This window comes from Cuculus canorus, chromosome 2, assembly GCF_017976375.1.
Source record: "Cuculus canorus isolate bCucCan1 chromosome 2, bCucCan1.pri, whole genome shotgun sequence".
NCBI lineage: Eukaryota > Metazoa > Chordata > Aves > Cuculiformes > Cuculidae > Cuculus > Cuculus canorus.
Window position 1 is genome coordinate 24,087,839 of NC_071402.1, and position 23,704 is coordinate 24,111,542.

Sequence of the window (23,704 nt, forward strand, 5' to 3'; positions counted from 1 at the left end):
CATAATTGTGCAACACACGGGCAGCAATGTACCAAGTGCATTCATGCGAGCAGCCCTGTGCATTCTGATCACATCTTGCAGGAAGACAGAGAGGACAGCATAGAGGAGTGATTTAGGGCTGAGTTGAATACTTTGTCTGTGAAGACTTTCACTAACGTAACCTTCTCTTGTACAAGGGAAGTTCTAGTTCAAGAGTTCCTGACCACCACAATAACACAGGAAAAATAGTTAATCTAGTGATAACTAGAACATGCGTTGCAAGATAGTCATTGTCAGTCTTACCACATTCTTTTTGAAGGACCCACCTCGCAACCAGATTTCTCGCTCAGAGTATCTCGCAGGAACCAAGAAGTATGGCAGCAGCCAAGAAAGCACAGTAGTCCAAAGAATGACCAGGAGGGAACCTGTCAGATGCTGCCTCTCCAAAGCTGCAGAAACTGAAAAGACACAACAGTTGTCACCATTTGCAGGAGTGAAAAAGAAATTACAGCTCTAAGAAGTACAAAATCTCACAAGACATTTGGTATGTAGCCCAAAATGAGGGGGGAACAGTTACCCCAAATTTTAAAAAATCAAGGTTCGAATGGAAGTTGACTTTAAAATCTGTAGATACAACTGGACTCAAGGAGTGACTGTCCTTCTGGTCTCATGACTTCCCTATTCCTAGCTGCGTGGTAGCCTGGCTTTAAGAAACAGGAAAGGAGGAGTTTTTTTGTTTGAAAGCAGGCAATGAAAGTGAAAGGCAGGAGGACAAGCCAGGAGATGCACAGTAGGTCTGTGAATCGGGCAATAATGGTTTCTATATTCCTGTTTCTGGAGGAGGTGATCTAGACATGAAGTGTAGAGAAACCGAGGAAAGAGATCAAAGTCAAAATCTGAAACAGCCCTTTGAAAATCTGTAGGGGAGCATAAGGAGGAGTTTCCAAATAATTTGTTAAAAGAGTTTTTACAGAGCTGGGGGAACCACAAGGAAACAGAGAGAAGACAGAAATGAGAGGACAGGATTGCAGGAAGAGGCTTCAGTTGCTGGGGAGATGAGAGAGAAAGCATGAAATTGGGAAGGGCAGCCCAAAAGGAGTAGGACTCAAGCTAAAGAGATTAGGGTGGAAGAAGTCTGAAAATATTCCCAGATAGAGACCACACTTACTCACAGGAGTTCATACAATTGATGAAGTGTAAATCCAGTTACATTCCTGCCTCAACACCTCCCAGCCAGCCAAGGATTTCTCCCCCCAGCTGGGCTGATAACCGCTTCCTAGCTATGGATGGCCACTGCCTGCTGGGTGCCCCAGTCCCTCTGCCTCCCATTCCAGCTGCTCCCGGTCCCACTCACTCCCAAGCACCGGCTCTGGTGCTTACCCAGCCCTGCATTAAGCCAGAGTAGAAATAACCTAACAAAGCAAATAGTTTTCCACCAGCTTAGTGTACTATTAAGCAATACTTTAAATAGCAAAGAAAATACATGGGATGACATATGGAGACACTTTCCCACAGAAGCATTAAAGGGAGTTTAGAATAGTGCTTAGTTTCAAGACCTATCAGTATCTTTGATGTCTGTAACCCCACCTTTACTACTGCTTGCAGTCTCAGAATACCAGATGGAGAGAAGGATGGGTATGCAGAGCCCAGTGTTTACTTCAAGCAACGAATGAAAAAGGCTACAATATTTAAAAAATAGGAGATCCATGCAGAAGCATGTTATTTCTGCATACACTAAAAGCTACACAAATAGAAACGTGACGTTATCATCACACCGTGAAACACCCTAGATATTTAACTGAAACTGCAAATACATTTACCAGATGTATCTGGTCATAGCCAGATTGCAGCCATAACACAACAGGTCATACACATGGACACAGGAGATGGGAAGATAGCCCTCTGCCGAGGCAGGTGTGGAAGGATTATGGCAATGAGGAGCCAAGTAATATTAATATTGTGCCACAAAAGACAGCAGCAAAAGGCACCATCCTATTGCCACAAGGCTGCCTTGCAGTCCTTTCAATAGCTTAGTTGTGCAGTCGATGTTAGGCTTTACACAGCATATTGATGTAAAAAAAACCAAAATCCTCAGAAAACAACAACCTTCTAAAATCTTAGAAAATGCTTCATCTAGACAGCAAAAAAAAAAGATGTTTGGTCATACACACATAAATTCAGATCTGAGGTGTAGAGCTATATATTATAAATACGAAATTATTATAGATTTCATGGGGGTATAATAGAATGTTAACAGTGCAAACTATAGATGGCATTAACAGATAATGCAGTTATTCCCAAAAAGGAATATAGTGATGAAAGTAAATGTGTGGCATCTGCTACACACTGCAATAGGACATATACATACAGAGAATAGTCAAGGCACACAGGGACTCCATTTGCAGGAAGTGTTTGGTGAAAGAGGAAGGAATAGAAGTCGAGTGTTTCGCTGTCTTGGCTCCATTTCTGTGTTTGCTCACAGAGCGATCGCTGACTTTAGCTGAGTCCAACTTACTGTTCAGCCTCGCCTCAGCGCTTACTGTCAGCACTCGCATTTTCAACCCTTTGCGATACTGACGATTCATCGCAAGCACAGTAGGATACACACTTGAGCTCAAAAGGCCATAGTACATGTGTATCTAGCAGAAGGAGCTGTTTATTTGGACAATTAGGTGACACTTGTCAGTCAGCTTTCTGCCAAGCATTTGGGAAGGGCAGGTTGCCAGGGTGCACACACCGAGGGCACTGCTGTCATACTTGTGCCCAGGATGGGAGGGCATGGCCATAACTTGGTTCCATTGACCGAATTTGTTCAGGTTCACAGCATTTTTGTGGAGGAGGGAGACATGTGGAAGCTTTGGCCTCTCCAGGTCGCACAGCCCATGCACCTGTGGGAGCCCTGCCTCCCTCTGTGCAGAAAACACGAGATGTCTGAGCAACAGACAGGCCGGTCCATGAAATCTGCGTGTTAGGAGAGACAGCAGACAGGGTGAAACTGAGCAAGTGTTGACTGCAGAGCCAGGGAGGAAAGCAGAGCTCCCTTTCAGCAGAAAACTCTTTGGAAGGGCTGGCCAGGGATTCTGGGCAACGACAATGCGTGCTGCTGACGGTCCTTTCTCGGGCTTGAGAAAGCAGAGTCTGTTTATTCTGTGTAAATAAACAGGAGTGCACCAGAGAATTATCATCAATCTCATATCCAAAGGAAACACCCAAAAAGGCCTTAAATGCTGGCTCACCTCTCAGACCAGACTATGACAATACAGCTGGTCCAGTTTCTAACATCCTGAAACACTTGAAGGAATGCTGGTACTAACTGGCAGAGCCGGACACTGTTCCACCCTGCTGGCATGGGGAAGGAGCTGCCCTTTTTACAGCAGTCTGGCTTAGCCCAAAGACCCTATTTGTGGAGTTAAAGCCCAGGGAAGGGAGTGTGGGGGATCAGAGTGTCTGTGGCAGGGAGTCTGGGGTATGCCTGGCTGAGCTCCTTGTCTCTCATACAGGAATTGTGTCATCTACCTTGGATAGCTTTAGTATAACTAATAGTTGAACACAGCTGGAGCTGTACTACTGGGTGAAAGGGGAAAACGAGTTTGCCATACATTAAATCTCTTTAGAAAAGCTTTACCTGGGAGGGAGAGAGGCTGGATCTCAGGTCTCATGCTGCAGATGCCTCACACAAGCTGTCCTTAACTTCTCCAGGGGACAGGTTTTGTCCTTTGATTAAGGCGAGCAGGATTTCACTAACTATAACCTTGTCTTACTGTGAAACAAAGCAAGTTAATTAAGTTCACATCTCTCCTGGCCTGGATGGAGGTTTAAGTTACTAAATGCAAAGTGATAGCTGATAGCAGCTGAGGGCAGGAAAGGCAAAAGTCACACCTTAGATCCAAACCTCAGATGAAAAGTGCATGGTCAAAATACAGTCACCCATGCTTATCCACTCTCGTTGGCACGCCGAACTTCTTTGGAAGAATTATGTGGGATCTTTGTCATGAATGACAATGGCTGATTTCACATCATATCCCCAAACATTCCACTAAAGATCCTGAGGAATTTCTTAAGTACCCACATATGTTGAACTCTTACTTATCTTAATGAAAAAAAGATAGTCACTTAACAGAAAGATATCCAGAGACGAGTTCACGCTACAGATTATACAATATGTACCCTTCCCCCCAAAAAAAAGGCAATATTAATTTATACAAGCATGATTTTTCCATCTGAAAATACTAAATGTAGTTGGGTTTTGTCATTTGAAGGAAACTCTAGCCCCACTGAAGCAAATGACAAAACTCCCATTGACTTCAAATGGATCAGGATTTAAACCTTTGCCTTTAAGAACATGCCGACTGATTTTTAGATTTGCTTCAAGAAAAAAACAACACAAAAGAAAAATGTGCTTGTATTTAAAAGTTTTGATGCCAAGTTATGTCCCAGAGTGCATTACTTCAGCCTTGATATAAATCTATCAAAATAGGTTTAAAAAATGTAAAGATGAACACACCCTTAAAGAACAGCCCCGCTCTCTTCTGCTCAGGTCCATACAAAAGAGTTGCGCATGGACAATGTGGATAAAGGAGAAGAGATCAAAGAACAAGCCAAAAACCATCTAACTTTATGGATATAGTTTGCAGTTTAGAAATAGGCAACATACTGTAGTCTTACGCATTTAATAATATGAATATTTATATCGTCAGCTTTGATTTTATTGAGATGCACAATATTCAGGAAATAAAATTAATCTATTTAAAGTACTTTACATCAAATTAAATTAATTAATTACAGATACTTAATCTGAATTTAAAAGATACTTTTTCCGTTTCATTTAATGTCTTGCATAGTACAAGAAAACTGACAGACTCAATGTCAGTCTATCACTGGATGCTGTCTTTGACAATTTTTAGGAGCATTTGTTTAAGAAAAAAATATAAAGCCAGGGTGAGTATAGAAGTATCAAGTCAACAACTTATAAAATGCAGTAAATGTGGAGTTCACTAAAAGATTTTACTCGTTCTAAAAGTTCATTTAAGATTTTCTAAGTCTGTTCCATAGCTGACAATATTGTCTTCTGGAGCTCAATGAACTGACATTGTGATTTGGTGTTAGCAAACCACAGACAGATCACATAGAATTTTCTAGTTAAATAAAATATTTACATCTTTCCCATTGCAAACTTGATTTTTTGCTAGTAATGTTATGTTAATCAAGAAAAAAATTCTTCTGCAGTTTCACATTTAAGTAAAGAAACAGCTGGTGTGTTTTTCTACTTTCTCTGAAAATCAACGAAGCTCCTAAACTCAAAATAGTATCTATTATGTTTAACAAGTTAGGTAGTTTTCCCAGTTGCATTAGCATAGCTCACCGATCATTGCAATGATAGTAGGACACAATGACGGTACAATTTTGCTCTATTAGTTACAGTGATACCAAAGCAAAAAAGAAAAGAGGACTTGGTGCTGCAGAATGTTGTAGAAACAGTTTCTCTATTTCTGATAATGATTAAATCTTGGTGCGCTTTGAAATCCCTAATGTGTAATGCAAACCAGGATTTGGGGTGTTAGGAATGCAACCCCACCCTTCTTCCAAAATGCTCTGTAAATTATCATCTGCAGACCCCAAGTCCTTGCGTGGCGAGGGGAAGGAAGGAGAGGGAGGCAGGGAGCAGGAAAGGGAGAGTGGGGGAGAGAAAGAGAGGAGAGAGATTAGAAGCGCTTTTCACCTCTTGGTCCCGTCAGTGTGCTCAACGCAGAGAATCGTGCTTCAAATCCAGTGCTATCGTTAGGCCTGATTCAAAGGAAGTCAAATAGTCTACTGAGAAAACAGTGGAAAAAGTAAAGGTCCTGAAGAAGTAAGTGCTGCATGTTGAAACATATGCATGTCACACCCCATTTGTCTTTCATATTGAAGAATAAAGCAGCCTGTCCCGCAGCAGTTATTATACACCATATTCTTTATTTTAAAAATGCAAGAAATTTGGCACAAAGTACAAAAAATCAACTGATGAAAAGCATTTATGTCATGGTTTAAATTAAGACCTTTGTAATGCAAGAATTACATCAGCAGTGGGCTTAGCTTAATGAAAATAAGACAGTGTTTTTAAAGACCATGAACGAACAAATCCTCTCTGCTTTCTGAAAGAGAGAAAAGACAGATCTAGATAAATAGATAATTTGAGATGAAATTGGAGCAAATCACACTTTGCTATCTTTAGGAATTACTGAACTTTTTACTCCACGGACAGTTCTGGGTCAGTGAAGTCAAACAAGAAGTTATTTTATATCCATATGTGGATTTTAAACATTTTCAAGGATTATTAGGTATTACAAAGTCTCTTCAATATTCTTATTGCTTGAACTTCTGTTTAAGATTAATTGAAATTTTACGTTTTCCTCTGTTTTAATGTGGTTTTGATTTTAGGTCCAAATAATAAGAACTGATAGTTCCAATGTCCTGCTTTATCATTTTTTTTAAAATGTTTATTATCATATTGTTCTGATATGACAATGGTTAAAGATTTAATAAAAAATAATTTTTAATGAAAAGGAATTAATAAGAGCCACTCGTGGCTACTAGTGATTATTTGATTAACATTAAAATATATGGGTGGAGGTAGCAAAAAGGAAGCGGAGTCTCTTCTCTTTGCTATGTATTGTTTGATATAAACATTTTTCATCTATTCCTTGTGCATATTTTTATCTTTATGGGTCTGCTGAATGTTTTATGTGAATATAAGCGGTAATTTTCTGACGAGAAAGGAACATGGTAAAACAAGATAAAATAGTGGTTTGTAGTGGAGATGAGCATATAGTTCAAAATCTAGACACAAAACTTTTTACTGTAGCATGGTGAGTAGAATTATATACAATTTTAATATTTCTTTACAGCATTATGTGACAGAAAACTACAAAGTGGTCAGATTTAATCTGTGTTTTGCTATTATTGATAACAAATGCAACTGTTTTAGTCACAAAACGACATATATATGGGGGATAATCTATATATATCAAAATATCGATGTCTTATTTACTCTATATTAAAAAAATAGACAACTAACAAAAGTTTATTTTAATTATAAGTTTTCCACTGTGAAAAAATTACAGTATTTTGCATTACTCTGCTTCTTTTCATCTATGAATTATGAATTAACTAACCATATGCTGCAAATTTAAATTTTCTGAAATATTTGGGGACAAAATAAGTGAGATGGGTTTGCACAGCACAGAATGAACACGAATATTTATGCTTTATAAATATATTGCTTCTGAACAATATGAGCAAGCTGCCACTAGTATTAGAGATGATGATGTATATTAACATATTGTCAGTCAATCTGCTTTAAAAATTCTATTAATTAATTATGGAAAATAAATTATTTCTGATCTGGGTAAAACTAGCTATCCAAATCCTGAACAATCCTTCATCTAAACAATATTTCTTGATGTGTTCATTAGGTTTTCCAGGCAGATATTCAGTTCCATGATAAAACAAGCCTTATACTCTGTGTCTACACATACTTCCAGTAATGAAAGGATGAGCAGCAGAGGTTTTCTCAAAATAAAATATAAAGTCAGTGTTTTGGATAATAATTATTATCTTTCACTTTCAGAGGACTTCTGACATCAGTTTCCGTTTCACTTTGAATAAGTGCAGAAGACAATCGACTTTCATTTTCCACTGCCTTTGGGCTGTGGGAATGAAAGGGTGGAGGGATTTGAAAGACAGGGCCTGATTCTGTACCCAGAGCAGATCAGCAACCATGGCTGGTGTCTGTTACGTCTGCTTGAAAGCAGCAACTGCAGGACTGAACCTGATGCTAAAGGTGATCCAGCATGCAAGAAGGAAGGGAGATAAGAGAGCTCAATTTGCTGCTCCTTTTATTTGCACACACAAGTTTCTTATCAATCAAATACAACCCTTCCTCTTGAAATTGGTGTCTTTCAAGGAGGACTCAGAAAGCTGTTAAGAATCTGCCCAGTCTTTGAAAAATAGCAGAAAATACAAAATGTTTACCAAGAAATTCCTCCCTCTTGCTAAGTATTGTTTTCAAGGAATTTAGGTAGGAGCTAAACAAAACAAAACAACAATTTCAAGCTGTCTAAATTGAAAAATAAGAAATGGCTCTTCTTCCAAGAATACTTGGCTCCCTTGATTTCTGTCATGTCAGGTTTCTTGTGCTTCCACCATGTCTAACATCCACAATGCCCGGGAAATAAAGGGGGTCAGTACCTCCCTTCCTAGCAAGAAAAGGGATAAAATGTACTTGTCGTCCTTCATATGAGATTCAAGAGAAATCTGCGCAACAAACCAAAAGACTGTGATATTTAAACTACTCTGCCTTTTACAGATCACCATGACCAAAAGCTGATACAAAGATCAGCGTTCTCTGTGTGCTGCAGGGGCACGAGCAGCTGGGTGGGGAGCAGAGGAGGTTGGTCCCAGCCCACAGTTTCTACCCTTATAGTGCCAAGCAGTGTTTGCAGGCTGTCCTGTTGCTATGACACTATTCTTCTTGAAAATGCGATAAATAAGCAGAACAGCCTTTCTTACTGGGGTAACTGTTACTTCTGTTTTGCCAGAGGATTTGGCAGATGCTGCTAATGAAAAGATAACATTTCTTTTCACCCTGGCACTGGTAGGTGGGTCATGTAGGAATCTGCTCTCCTGCCCTGGTTAAGGTTCTGAGCTTTCAAAACACTTTTCTGGGTGGAAAGGGCACGAACATGAAAAGCATTTGTGCCAATAGACTTTTTCTTGTAGGTAAGGTTCCAACAGCTGAGATTGCCAGGCAGGATCAAGAGCGAGATGTTTTATACTGTTGTTCATGAAACAGATATTCTTCCTGATGCACTAAGTCAAAACAGCAGGTCTTAAAATGTTGTCAATGAAGCGTGATTTCTGGAGAGCTGGCTACTCACCTGGTACTAAATTTCTTCCTTCTGCTGACTGCTAAATTGCATTAGACACAGACAAAAACCCATTAAAGTCTTTCCTTACATTAATTTTCTTAATATTAATTTTCCATGTCGGCGAGGGTTCTCATTACCGCAAATATGCTATGCAACTGTGGGCTGCATGGCTAGATCTGCATCACAACTGCTATGTATTAAGGTATGAGCCACATCATGAAAATATTAGAGAATGTCTGTGTTAAAAAATGACTATCTCCTGTTTAAAGCAGATTTATATTAATAGGGATTCTCAGCCTAAAGTGTTTTGAGAAAACAAGCCATCCCCAAGAAGCCTGATGCGGAGCTGATGTTCGCAGGGCCTGATTTTTGCAAATGTGTATGCTCATAAATAGTTTCATTCGTGACAGAAGCCATACAGAGTTTAAGGGCTCGTTCTGTCAGACGACACGCATACGTGCTTGCAAAATGGCCGCACAGGCAGTCCTACGAGTCTTAAAGACTGCACTTTGGTGCAAGACAGGGGAAGAATCTTGCCAGCAAAGGTTATTTGAAAGGTGTTGCAGCTTTAGACTCCAAATTTTTTAAGATTATTTGCAGTTAATCCACTGCTGTTACAAGCTATAACAAGAACTCTGCCCATGCTGTAAAAAAAAACAAACCACCAATAAGAACTATCTTTACTGTAGACCATGACAGCCACCCAGGCGTCTAGCTTCTCCAGTTCATGGTCAAGTTACAATAAACAATAATTAGCAAATTAAAAATAAAAATAAAAAAATCATTAGCAAATTCAATAGTCTTCTTCCTTCCTTGAAAGGAGAAAATTGGTGAAAAATGCATTTTTCTAATGCTAAACTAAATTTCATTACATCAAAAGGTTATAGCTAGATGTATGATTTATTTTTTTTTAATGGAAAAAGAAAAGTTAAAGTTTACCCTCCTCAGCATTTAGAGCTGAGCTTCATACACAGACACGTATTTATACATGGATTTTTGCCCTTCCAGCTCCAGTGATTTCAATCTTTTCATTTGTAATTGTCCTGACACATTCCTGCTTCCATTTATTTTAATCCTCTCAGATTGTGACTCTTATTTGGAAACTGGAGCACTAGGACTAATTCAGAAGTACTTTCTGAAAGAAATATTCTTTTACACAGCATTTTGTAACACTACCATTGTAACTTATTACAAATTGATGATGTTAGACCACTGTAACAGAGACTACCATTCCCTGCTCTGCCCTTCTGAAATGTTTGCTTTATACTAAAAAAAAACCCCAAAAATAATTAAGCTTCACGATCAGCCTCATTGCATAAATAAGTGTAGTTTCCTTGGGTTGCTAACAAGAATACTGAGATACAGATGGGTTAAAAGAGTTGTTAAAAGCCACACAGTAGCTGCATTTTTATTATAAGGGTTAGCTCAAAGGGTAGCTTCACTGATTTAAAATATGAACAAAGGAAAGAGTATCCATATGAAAAACAAATGAAAAAAATTCACCCTCTGCGGACAAATTTCTGCTGTAAAAGATATGCACAGTGATCAAAGCAAAGTTTAAAGAATGAGCGTCTGGAAAAAAAAAAACTTTAAAAGATGTTTTAGTTATAATAATGCAGTTATCCAAATGTCAGTGAATTTGATCAAAGCTGATCTACAGAGCTCAGGTTTAGCATTAGGTGAGTCATTTTCTTTTATTAGTGATGCTTTTTCATTCAAATGGGTAAAAAGGTGAGAGTTTGGGTATGTTGAAGGTTTCATTGGCTTACAGTAGGGACAGACAAATGAGGCCCACCTAGTTTTACAATCTGGCCCACAGCTACTTTGGTTTTAATAAAACGCAGCATATTGAAAGGGCATGCCTCAACATGACTTGACCCATCCAAACTGGATCAAGATGGAGAGCTCCATACTGAAACCAGTCTGCTCCTAGGATGGAGCCTATTGTCCCCAGGGAGCAAGAAGGGTCCCTCCCTTGCCACGGGGAAGGGAGAAACCAGACAGCTTTGCTCCTCTCAGCGATGCACCCACCCTCTCCTGGCCAAAGGCTCTGGCTTCTTTGGGTGGAAATGTATTTTCCGGCTATGGTGCAGCAGAGTGTCCTGTGAGTTCATTCAACAGTCTTGGCCAACATTTGTATTACCGCAGTCTGTGTAAATTACGGTGAGCGCAGCGTGGAAGCTGGAAAGGTCTTAAGTCCTTGAGGGAAGCTTACAAAATCCACTAGATTTTGGGAGGGCAAGGACCTTCTCCTTTCCCCATCTGCGCTCCAGCCTACAGGTGTATGAGAACAGTTCCTGAGACTCTCCAAGGAGAAAAAAATCTGGTTTTTCCTCTCATGGCTCCTCACCAGCTTCTAGCATTGCCCAAGAAGCATATCAGGGCACTTCTGCTGCTGCACAGTGCAGTGTGCTTGGGGGTTCGTTGGGATGCTTAGACAGAAAATTGCATGAAGGCAGGACAGGGGGTTCTTGAGCATCATCAGGAGGCTGTGTGCTAGAACGAGGCCCTGATCCTCCATTGATCCCGATGCTATTAGAAAAAAACAGTATTAATAGCGGTGTTGAAGTTGAGAGCTTGGGGAGCTGCTACTTTTCACAGCTTGTGACTGAAACTGTGTAAGTGCACTTTACAGCGCGTTCTCTCATCTGCAATTTCCTGTTGCTGAAATCTGAAGAATTTCAGTCAAACCAGCTTGCTGCCTGCAAGTGGCTGTGGGGCAAAGGCCAGCGAGCAGGGAAGCTCCTGCACCATTCCCTCCTTTGCATTGGGGTTTGCTGTGGGGCTTTTAGGGAAATTAACCTGTTGTGCCCCGGAGCCTGGGGAGACAAACCACGAACTGCAGGGCAAGGTAGCATCAGCCTGCAGTTTGGCTGCGCTTTGGTGGCAAATGTTCACATGCACTCTCTTACCCAGTAGTATCTTGTAGCAAAAGCCGGGTATCTCATCCCTTGTGTTAGAGGGGCAGTGAATTTGCGCTTATGGCAGGATTAAAGAATACATGAGAGCAGTTTCTTGGCAGTGGGTGAGATGCTGAACTGTCACACCCCACGTTTTCTCTGCAATAACTTGTTCATCTGCCCGTATCCTCACTTCCCAATGGAAACTGTTGAAGTAAAATTAAAAAATGCTGCCTCTGTCAGGCTAGACTTGGGCGATGGCAGCAAGGTCCTCACCTATAGCTCTCACTCCTGCACTGTAATCTCATCTTATTTGTGAGTTATTGGGTTATTTTAGGGAACCGAGCCTGTTGTGCCCCCAGCAAACGACAGGACCACAGGACTGCATCACAGTCTAATTTTTCATTAAAAACTTTGTGTATCTAGAGACTGATTTTTGGTTTAACTAGACAAACGAAACTCAGAAACATGTGAGTTGCCCACACCTGAACTGCTGAAAAACTGTTAGGCAGTTTTTCATGTTTTTCGTGGGAGTTTAAAGATATGAATCATTACAAAGATACGGTTGTAGCTTGGCAAGGACAAGACATGTGATGGTATGAGCTGCCACATGCCTCTTAATGCAGCATTAAATTCAAGACCCACTTTTCCGTGAAAGAAAATTAGAGGATAATGGGCACATGACAAAAGAAGATGTGAAGGATCTGACCCATTCACACAGATTCATTCTGTCATCTGTGTAACTGAAATGACCTTGAAGGCTTCCTCGGTTTGATAGCCTTTCTCTGTTGCAGTCTGCACTCATGCATCTCCAAGACAGGATCGCGCTGCTTTTTGCAGCATGGAGTGGGAAAAGGAGGCCATAACATGGAAATGAGAGGCAGTCATGGGGTGCTTGTGTGGTTAAATGATTCATCCCAGCAGAACCAGCTCCTGGACTAAATCAGGACTGGGTTTACATTGTCCCCAGCCAGGCGGCCTTGAAAGGGCTCTGGAGGCCGGGGCACCCTGCAGGCAGGTGCCAAGCATTTGCATCGCCCTTGCAGGCAGCCTGAGCATGCCTGGGGCTGGAGGTGCCCAGAAATCCCATCTGCCATCACAGCTGGGCCTCGGGGCCTTCTAGAAGGGCCCCTGAGAGTTTGGCCACGCGCCACCCTCCTTGCCAGCCCAGCGTGCAGGCAGACGCGGCAGCGCGCAGCTGGCATGGCACAGGGAGCCGCATGGTTGCACTGGAAGTATTAATTAAGTATGATTTAGGGCCATCCCCAGGACTGGCTTCAAGGGCACTTGAGCAGGCAGCCTGCTCCCATAGGTGCTGAGCTGCTCCCTCACAGGAGCTTTGGTGTTTTTCCCGCTGACGCAGAGTCCTCAGCACAGCTGGTCAGCTTATCATGGTGGGGTCCACGGGACTCCGGGAGGAAAGGGAGCCTCCACGACCCAGGAGCATTCGCTGTGCTTGCTCACTGTGAGCCCCAGATTAACGTAATCCAGCTGTCTGCCTATGTTTATCAAGCCAAAGAATTCACAAGCTTTAAATAAAAGGACTATGATCTAGCAAGAAAAGCACCTAAAGTGCATCACTGGTGCCCAAGCTATCGAGCCTGGAGCAGCAGCGCTTGTTTCACGCAGAGATTCAAATGCGAGCTCTCCCTGTTTGCTCAGCATGGCACGTGGAGTGCAGGCTGCTTTGAACGTGGGCAAACTTGCATTAACATGATGGGAAGGAGCAGCTACATTCTAGCGCACCAGTGATCCGTGCGAAATGGGTCACCGGGAGATTTAGAAACTGTACCTTTCAATCCCAGCCAAGGAGATACATCAAGGCAGGCTGACGTGAAGCCGGACTGACACACCTTGAGGCATCTTCAGTGCACTGAGTGGTAGTGACGCCAAAGGATGTCAGCTGGCAATATCAGAGACAATGCCTCATAAATAATCTTGGGGGGGGGGGAGGAAGGAAAAAAGGTTTTACTTCCTCTTACGCTTGAAAAAAAGAAAAGCAATCAATCAATCAATCAGTCTCCTTCCCCTAGACAAATGAACAGGTCTCCAAATGCCCTTGTGTGTAGAAGATCCTTGACAAGCATGCAGCGAGGGAGCCGCAGGTCAAAGCCCTGCCAGAGGAGTGGGAGCCTCCAAGCGCTGCCTCCAGCCACCGCCGCCCTCGCCAGCAGGTTTCCTGCGATCTGCACAGGGAGGGTGAAGTTTGCTCGGTGCAAAGCAGAAGTCTGGGGAATTTCTGCAGAGACAGAAAGCCAAAAGAGCAGGGTTTGTAATCTCCCAGTTGCAGCCCTCAGCCCTGTGTGGTGATGGAGCCACTCTCTGGATCCTATGAGAATTTCAGGGAAGCAAAATTCCTGCTGCTCCCCTTTTCCTACCCAGAGGAGGCTGGTGGCAGATGGACCCTGAAGATCTGGAGATTTATTTTGCCATAACTACACCATTATAAATAGACAGAATAAAAAAAACCTAACAAAAGCTTCTGTAACTAAGGAAGAAGAGAGATGCTGTGAAGAGGGAAAGATAGACTGGAAACGCTGAACAATATTAATATGAAAACAACTTGTGCCTAAATCCTTGTGTAATGTAGCTTGGTAAACAAAGTCACTCTTCCACATATGAAGGACTATCTGCACTCACAATATTGGGAGCATGGAGCAATTAGAACCTCTGAGCCACCAGTACAGCTTAGCTGACTAACTGCAAACTCAGTGTGAAATGGTGGGACCAGTATATTGGTTTTTTGCTCACCTGAAACCATTGGCTCCTCTCGAGCTCCACGAGGGCTGTGGATTTTAGGGGCTGCAGCACTGCTGCCAATACCACTCCCACCCTGAGCAGCCAAGGCTGCCACTGGGCACCTGTGTCGACAATCCAGGTCCTCTTGGGACCATGCTGCTGGCTCTCTGCCAGATCTGGCATGCTTAAAATGGTCTGCCTGGGGTACCTAGATTGATGCATTCCGAGTGCCATGTGGATGTGGCATCAAGTAATTGAAACAGCAAGGAAGGACCATCAGTGCATGAGAAGTACCAAGCAGGGGAAATGAGGTCTGGGTCATTTAGAAGAGGGAGCTCATATGGATTGGCAGCTACAGGACAAATTAAGGCAACAAGTGGAAACTGAGAGGGTTCAAAAAGGGAGAACCAAAAGCTCTGAGTGAGGGAACTTGCTTAGGAAGAGAGAGGTTGAAACACAGGGTGAGACATGGGAGAGCAGAAAAGAAACAGGAGGAAGAAAGTAGGGGAAGAGATAGAGGGCAGAGTAGGTAGGAGTCAGGTTGTTGTCAACCAGGAAGCTGATTGAGAAACAGCTCCTGAAGCAGACACCTAGAACAGAGCAGTGAGAGGAAAGGAAGAGAGAAAAAGGAAAGGGGGGGGGTGGAAGTTCAATAAATATTGGATTTTCACATTTTTTACTCAAATGGCCTGGATTTATCCAAATAGTGGGACCCTCAGCACCAGCCCTTAGCCCCAGGCAGACATCCCCCAGCCCTGGGTTGCTCCTGGGCTGAGTCCCATTTAGATTCGGGCTGTGCCTGCTCCTGAGGTCGTACCGATACAAAGTCAGGCTTTGCCAGTAATGCTGCAGTGGCTTCAGGCGTGCTGGTCTGGAATAGCATGGTATGCTGTTGCTACAGATGACCTCGTAGAAAAATGTTATGCACACATAGATGGGCTGAGACACTCTGCCATCAGCTGTGGATGGCATCCATTTCAGCAACTGATATACAAAAAGCTCAGTGTGCAGGTGAAACCCAGACGAGTACGATTTTTCAATCTGATTTGCCTCCAGAAAATGAAGATTACAGTCACAGTGTATGTCATTGTCTGCTGCTTTTTCTGCTTGGTACGCACCACAGCTAGTCCTTCTCCCTGCTATCCTGCTGCAGCTGCTGCCTGTTACACAGCAAAAGGTGCAGAGTCAACAGCAGCAGAGCAGGCAGTGTGGGCAAAAAGGAGGGCAGCAGGAGAGAATGGAACATGGGGAAGTGGCAGGCAGGTAGTTTGGGAAGCTCCAGGAAACTGTGTAAGCGTTGTGTGCTGGGACTGAGCTCCGGAGGAAAGGAGGATGCTTCACAAAGACACAAATGGCAGTCACGGGGATATTAATGTATTTAGTGTTTGCACTGTGAAAGCCAAGATGGCACTTTATGGCTATAAAAACTATAACCCTGCCCCAGAGAGAGTTTTACAGAACTTGTTACTGTTCCAAACAAGTCCAATATGAACGAATTGTATGTGTATTGTAACATGTTCTTTATAGCTCTCTTTGAAATTACCGAGGGAGGGATGATCTTTTAAAAAGCAAATGAAGCATGTCAGTGCTGTAGGCAAGTGTATTGATAATAAGGAAAAATACTAAATCACCCTCTGACATTTTAAGATGATAGCTACCGGTTTAAATTTAAAAACCATTCCAGCGACTGGCTGTTAGAGGTACTTGTTCCTGTCCCTCTTCTGCAACTTGGGCTTTGTTCAGGCCACTGAACTTTTGAAATCCTCAGAAGATAAATTTACAGTCTGCGTCTGCTCAAGGAGAAGATTATTAAACAACCAACTCCAAACAATTAAATAAAACCTTAGATATATGCAATTGTTTTAATTTAGTCCTTTGATATCATTCATCTGATTAAGTTCTTTCCAAACAAACTGCACGTAGAACTTGGCCTAGGAGAAGTGGAGTAAGCCCATATGCATCCTGACAAGGGTGTTTACTCGAATGGAGTTATCCCAGCCTCGCTGTGCCTGAGAACAAGAAGCTGGGGACGTGAAAGGTCCTGGGGACAGGAACTGAGAGAACAATAAGGATAGAGAAACTTAGAAGAAATAACCTACTGGGAGAATGGGAATGCACTGGGAATAGAGAAATCAGTCGGAGGGGAAGAAATTTGATATTGAGAAGATGCCCCCAGAGACTGAGTGAGACGTGCCCATGGAGAAAAGGCTGGAGAGGAGCAGTGTGCTGGGGAGGCAGGACAGGGTCTGCCAACACGGGCGAGGATGAGAGTCCCAGAGCTGCAGCACCCCAACAAAGGAAAGGGTGCAAGTCACAAGGGGGTGAAAAGAGCAAATGGTCATTTAATAAACTTTGACTAGAGAGGCTGTTCTTCAGCCAGCAGACCAATACTTGTGGCTGCAGAAACTCTGCATTCCCTCCGCATCTTGCTGGACGGGAGCAGATGGAGATATAGGCCTTGAGCACCAAATAAATTTTGGCTGAGCTTAGACTGCCATGTCTGTCACATGAGTGGAAACTCACCTGGCTGCCTCGGCCTGGGGCAGAGCAGGGCTTGCTCGGGGTCCCTGGCCCTGGGATGGACACAGTAGCCCTCTGCGGAGGCAGCAGACAGCAACAACAAGCAGGCGCAGGAAGCAATGCAGCTCTTTCTGCACCGATGGCCGGACCACAGCCCCGGCGCTGCTAGTTTTGACTCACTACTCATTAACAGGGTTCAGGCAGTGATTCCCTGCTGCAGGACCACTGAGGGTCAGGGACAGGGACACCGCAGTCGCTCAAGCCCTGTCAGCATCTGCTCCCTGTAGGCCTGGTGGGACCATGGACAGACCACCTGGAAGCCCTGGCACCCTCTGATAGGTGGGGCATGGGAATGAAGCCCTTCCCACTGAGCTGGGTGCACAGGGATTACTCTCCCCCAGAGCAGGGCTTTCTGAGCTGTGGAGAGATTTCTGTCTGCATTTCTGACCTGGGCCTTAGTTTGAGAGAAGAGCACAGCAGGATGTGTGTTCCCAGCCAGGAAAAGAACAACTTTTGGGACCTACACAAGTTACAATAGAGAGGGTGTCAAGAGTGACATGAGCAGTGGGGTAGCAGAAGAGCCGTTGTACATCCAAACAATGTCTCAGTGCTGGCACCAGGCCTTCCCGGGGGGGACCAGGAGGACTAGTAAGGTGCTTGCAAGAGTGACAAGGTAGGGGACACCAAGTATCCATGCCGCTACCCTGCTACCTGCATACTGGGTGAAGGCTCTGAGCGTGCAGCCCGTGGGATGGGCATTCTGAGCTGACGGGGCTGGGTGCAGATACAGGGGCTGCAAGTGAAGGACCTGAAACACAGAGCTCCCATGGCAGGACAAGGGTCTCCTGGGACGGCATAACAGCCCCTCTTCTGGCACCCCTCCGTCCTCCCGCTCGGGGGTGCCATGTGCTGGGCAGCGGGTACCTCCCGCGGGCGCGGATGGAGTGGGGGACCCAGGAGGAGCTCCCTGAGGGGCCTGCGAATGAGCCCCAGGGCGAGGGGCTGGATTTGTGCCTTGCTGTTTGCTCCCAGAGCTGTCGGGAAAGAATCGTCTTCTGCAGGATAAAGTCCCTGTCTACACGGGTGAACTGCCCGTGTCCAAAGTCTACTGCAATCTCCGCGAGAAGGATGACTTTTACAATACACGGGCTGATAGCAAATAAGTTACTAATAAGCCGCTTTGGCATAAGAACGGCTCTATGCATTATTTCCTAAGATCTGTTTATTTGAAAGCATTTTTTCCTCTTCTTTAAAAAAAATATTTTGTTCGGGGAAAAAATAAAATACAGAAGTTAGTATTTAGACATTCGTACTATTAGGTAATAGAGCTATAAACTCTCAAATACGGCACTTTCATTTTACTTAACAATAGATAACACAACAGCGACAGTGAAACAGGCCAAACAAAAGCGATCACCAAAATTGTTGTGACAGTACAATTACCCGGCTAGGAAATTTATTCAATATGCTTTACCATTGTATCGACACAGCAGGGAAAAAAAGCCCAAACGTTCAGAGAATAATACAAGAAGGCGGGAGGTATTTGGAAAAAAAAAGGGAAGATTTATTTTGAAATACACTTTTAAGAGATATTTTCCCTCCCCGATTTGTTATCGATGTGCATCTGACCCGACGATACGAAACAAATGAAGAAAAACCACATTCTGTACAGAGCTCTAAAATGAGCCGCGAGTATCTACAAGAGCTTTACGCCTGGGTGCGGGTTGGAGAGGGGCCCGATCCTGCAGTCCGCACTCTCTACATGAGTTTCGCAGGAAAGCTTGGCCCCGAGTCTGCGTGTGTGTGTGCTTGTGGGTGCCCGTGAGCTCCTACAACACAGTTCTTGAGTAAAATGGGCAAGTGGGAGCTGCCGGAGCGGCGCGGGTCTCTGGCTGCTCTAGAAGTCTTGCCGCGGGGTGTGAGTTAGACTGTGCCGCCGTAGATCACAGTTTCGCCTGAACACTTTGCCGCACTGCTCACAGTTGTAGGGCTTGATGTCTGTATGGGTAAGAAGGTGAGTTTTCAGGTTACTTCTTTGATTAAAGGTTCTTCCACATGTGGGGCATTTGTGTGGAGATTCCTGTTCAGATTTGAAGCAAGCAAAGGATTAATCCTTCACAAACTACCTGGTTGCACGTATTTACTGTAAGCGCTTCTTCCTATCGCAACGCACGACTTGAAATATCGGGGTTGGACGCGAACGAGGGCAGCCCCGGGCAGACGGGAGACTGCCCCCCTCGCCCCGTCCTGCCCCCAACGGGTTGTTTCGGTGCTCGATCGGTGGCGTTTCGGTGCCCGGTCCCGGCGGGCGGGCAGGCAGCTCCGCTCCGCGCCGCCGGGCTCCCCCGCTGCCGCCCGGGCTGGGCTGCAGCCCTCAACGAAAAACGCCTCCAAACGGCGGCGTGGACAAAACCAACCCCGGGGATCGCTCCCCGCCGCCGTCCGCGTCCCTTTAGGTCCCTGTCCCGCCACCGCTGCCCTCCGCCGGGGAGGCGCAGAGCCGCCAGAGCCCCCGGAGCCGCGTCCCCCCGGCAGCCGCCGCCCCGCGCCCTGGAGGAGGCCGGGGAGCGCCTCACCTGCATGTGGAGGGTTTTGTGGACCGCCAGGGTCCTGGACTGGCAGAAGCCCTTCCCGCACTCCTGGCACTTGAAGGGTTTCTCTTTGGAATGGATGTACCTGGAAGGAAACCCGAGGGGGTGAGCGGCGCTGCCGGGAGCGCGGGGACCGCGAACCCCGCTCCCACCTCCCCGCTCCTGCTGTTCGCCACTCAACTCCTCCGGCGGTGCGAAGCGGTTGCAATAATTCGTATCGAGGCGCGATTGCCCTCTCCGAGGCCAATGGGGCTCCGCTCTCCCCGCGGGCAGTGCGGCTTCTCCGCGGGGACAGGAGGCGCCCGCCCGCACCCCCGCGTTCAGCGTCCCCGGGGGCTTCGCCCCAGCCCGTCCCACGCTCCCGCCCGCCCCGGTCAGGGCTCTCGTCCGCCTCGCCCCCCGCCGCGGCGGCCGCTCACCGGTGGTCCCGCAGGTGGTCCTGCCTCCGGAACGCCTTGTGGCAGATGTCGCAGGTGTAGGGCCGCTCGTCCGTGTGGGTGCGCTCGTGGATGAGCAGGTTGTAGGACTTGGTGAAGTGCCTCCCGCAGAACTTGCAGATGAACTCCTTTTTCGTCTTGGAGGGCAGGCGGCCGCGAGAAGGCTTCCTGTCCGGGGACAGCTTGCTGATGCCCGACAGCGGCGAGGCCAGTCCGGGGCTCAGCTTGGCGAGCTCCCTCGCCTTCGGGGGATCCTCCTGCGTGGCGGCCACGGCCAAGTTGGCAAAGTCAAAGCGGGGCCTGTCCTTGTGCAAGGCCGGGAGGACGTGGGCGATGGCCCCTTGCTTGGGGTGGAAGAGGTGCGTGGCGAAGGGGAGCGCGGGGAAAGAGAAGCGGGAGTCCACCAAGCCCTGGGCGGCCGCCATCTCCGTGATGGTGGAGCGGGTGATTTCGTGCACGTTGGGGTAGCCCAGCGTCCAGTGGTTCATGTGCATGGTTTGCACGGCGCTGAGTCCATACAGACCTTGCAGCTGGTCCACAGCCGCGGGGAAGGTGTTCACAGCCTGGAGGAAGGAGTAGTTGGTGAGTTGGAGGGACGGGTGCAGCGGGATGGGGGCCGGCAGCGCCTTGCTTCCCATCTTCCCGGGGCCGCAGTCGGTGCCTCTGACGGGCTTCCGAGACGGGGAGAAAATCCTAGGAAGAAAGAGGGAGAAAGGAGGGAAAAAAGAGTTTTACTGACAGCAGCGTGATCCGCCTCGGCCGAGCCGGGAGGGCCGGGCACGGTCCCGGTGCGCTGCCCCGGCGCGATCGCTGCCGCCGGAGACGCGAAAGCGGCAAAAAAATCCCCACCCCAAAACCCCCAAACAACAAAAACCACAACAATTTAAAAACATCACTCTCAGGAAAACCCAACTCAAATTCAATTAAAAAGGAGAAAACCCCAGCGCCCAGATGACACGAGCCGCCACAGATTCAAATTAATGTTATCGTGGAAAAAAAAGAAATCACACCCGAACGGGTCCGGGGCCGCCGGCACCGCGGGGACCCCCGGGTGTTCCCCGACCCCCCGCGGGCGCCGGGACCCCGACCCCGACCCCTCGCGGCCGCCGGGAAGGAGCGGGGGCTCGCCCAGAGCCGGGGGTGCAGATCCCAGCTCGGCTGCTTATTTTTCTTCCTTCAACAACAACTCATTTATCAAGATAACCGAGAGAGAGGAAAGGCTCCTGCCTCGCACGCACACCTCCCACCCAGCCCCCCGCGCCGCAGGTCCTCAATAAATCCACTTTGCGCAGAGATCCCTTCCAGATGGCCGGGGCGGCCCGCCCGGGCGATCCCAGGGGCGGCGGGGAAAGCGGCCGGCCCGGAGGCCTCCCCGGCCCGCCGAGGGCTGCCGGCTCCCTCCATCCCCGCCGGGACGGAGCCCCGCACGGCTGTCGGAGGGGTTCGCCCAGCCCGCTCCGCCGAAGCCGCAGGGATCCGGGGGGACCCCTCGGTTCATCCCCGCGGCGCGGAGGGCGAGCCCCTGCCCTCTCCTTTTTTTGTTGTTTTGGGTGAGGGGTCGCTGCCAGCAGCCGAGCGGCCGCCGCGACCCGGGAAAGCGGCATCTCTTTCCCAGCGGAGCAAAAGGGAGCGCCGGGATCTCCCGGGGCCTGTAAACAAGAGGGAAGGCCGAGGGTGTCCCAGCGCTCCTGGGATTCGGGTCGCGGGACTGGCAACGCGTAGTTTCCAACTTAAACAAGACAATCTCCCTCCCCCAACATCTCCCAAACAACAACAAAAATAAAGGACCCTCCTTTGCTCCCTTCCAAATAATAATAAAGGTGCCAATAAAGGTCCCTGCCCCTGCGGGCCGCTCCGCCGGCACCGTCCGGCCTCCAGGTGGAAAGAGGCTTTCCCATGTTTTTCCTTAAAATGCCTTTCCTCCCCTTTTGTCGCACCACACACTAAATTGGCCCTCCGGGAAAAGAATACGGTAACGAGGTCGGGTGTGAACCGCAGCGCTACCCAGCCCTGTTTTCGTTTTCCTTGAATCCTGGCTCTCCGGGGCTTCCTCTGCTGCTGCTGCCCGTTTTTTCCCGTTCGTGATTGTATCGAGCCCACGAGCCACATGGACAGTGCTATCAATACGGGCTATTATATATGGCGACCTTTTATCCTTCTTATTTTTTGGAGAGGGAGGTGGTTATATATAGACACTTATTTTTAAAGATGTCGTAGTGTGAGTTCCTATTCGCTTTCCGCCAGAAACCGACACGGAGGCAATAAAATCGCTTTTCGCCGACTGCTGCCGCGGCTCTTGCCTCCATCCCTTCTCGCCGCGGCTGGATTTCGGAGCCACCGGCTACGGGCAACGACCGAGGTGGGCACAGGATTTCTGCAGGGCAGAGTTTCGCCTTTTACAGCCGCGTTTTGCAGCTGTGTGTGGGGGTGTCACCGCAGGTCGCTCGTTTTCGTGTCTAAGAACCAAGCCCGAAAAACTATTCCGAACACGAAATCCGCATTTCCACGCAGAAACTTTTTAAACCACGCTGTTGCCCGAACCACGGCATCTCTATTACTATTTGTACTCGCGGATAACTTTATCAAAATCTAGCAAAAAAGACGAGAAAGTGCCTTCGTGCGTGATTTTAAAGGCTACTTCTAATAAGGCGCAGAGAGAAAGTCAACCAAACCCGGATGTTACTTAAACCTTGGCGCTTCTTTTTCCCGTTCCGTTCAGAGCGCTTAATTAAACGAAGCCCGGTGTCTCGACCCTCCCCGGCCGCCCGCCCGCGCCCCGGGGGCGCCGCCGCTCCCACCAGCCTCCCCGCCGCCAGGTGCGTTCCCCCGGACTGCTCCGGTGGGTCAGCCCCGAGGGATTTCACGCTCCGGGAGGCTCCCGCACCACCGCAAACCGAGGGGCTGCGAGCATAAAGCGAAGCCGCCGGCCCCGCGCTGGGCGGCAGCGGGGGAGCCACTCACCTACGGCAGCCGGCCGCTCCTCCCGGGGCGAAGCGCCGTCACGGACACATTAGATCCACAGCTCGGCGGGGCCGGCGCCCGGCATGTCGCGGAGCTCTGGCTGCGGCGGTGCCGGGGCCGCGGCAGAGACCGCCGCCACCCGCCTTCGACCCCGGCGAGGCTCGGCGCGAGTCTGAGCCGCCCCCCGCCCGCTCCATCACATTTCAGCGGCGAGTGGCGTGGGGCACCCGTCCCCGCCCCGCACAGCCCCGCGCTCGGGGCCGCGCCGCTCCGCCCCGACGGGACGGGACCGCCCCCGGCCCGGACCGCCCCGCCGGCCCCACTGTTTACTTGTGTTTGGGTAGCAACTGGCTTTTAAAGGGCCAGGACGCCCCCCTCGCGCCCCCCCCCTTCCCTTGTCACCTAAGGTGACTTTTCTCTCCGAGGGCGCCCCCCGCCCCGCGGCCGCCGCCGCGGGCATTTGCGCACTCCCCGCGCCGCGTCGCCCGCCCGCCGTGTCCCAGACGGGGCGACACACGCTTAAACACCCGAAACACCCCCTTACCGCCCCCCCCAAACCCAGAGCGGGGGGCGTTTGTGGGCGCACCGCGTCTCCGAGGGGACCTGTAGGTGCAGGGAAGGCTCAGGTCCTGATGGATCCGGGGTCGCCTGGTCGCGTCGCCCTATGGACC

The 23,704-nt window shown here is 47.7% G+C and overlaps 1 protein-coding gene and 1 long non-coding RNA gene across 3 annotated transcripts; both read right to left on the minus strand.

The window, feature by feature from the left end:
- Positions 1 to 334: 334 nt before the first annotated feature.
- LOC128851398 (uncharacterized) lies at positions 335 to 5,769 on the minus strand. The gene is made up of 3 exons (XR_008448760.1): positions 5,699 to 5,769; positions 3,605 to 3,739; positions 335 to 437 (listed from the first exon to the last, which is right to left on the minus strand). It is a non-coding gene; the product is annotated as an uncharacterized LOC128851398 (long non-coding RNA).
- A 12,817-nt stretch (positions 5,770 to 18,586) lies between these two features.
- On the minus strand, positions 18,587 to 23,346 carry OSR2 (odd-skipped related transciption factor 2). Of its 2 annotated transcripts, none has more exons than XM_054060696.1 (4): positions 23,034 to 23,346; positions 20,055 to 20,765; positions 19,621 to 19,720; positions 18,587 to 19,042 (listed from the first exon to the last, which is right to left on the minus strand). In XM_054060696.1, exons 2-4 carry the CDS (start codon positions 20,708 to 20,710, stop codon positions 18,968 to 18,970), a joined length of 831 nt encoding a protein of 276 aa, XP_053916671.1. In that variant the 5' UTR covers positions 20,711 to 20,765; positions 23,034 to 23,346; the 3' UTR covers positions 18,587 to 18,967. The 2 variants fall into 2 exon arrangements, with proteins under 2 accessions (XP_053916671.1, XP_053916670.1); XM_054060695.1 differs by having other exon boundaries at positions 18,587 to 19,124.
- Between the last annotated feature and the right edge of the window lie 358 nt (positions 23,347 to 23,704).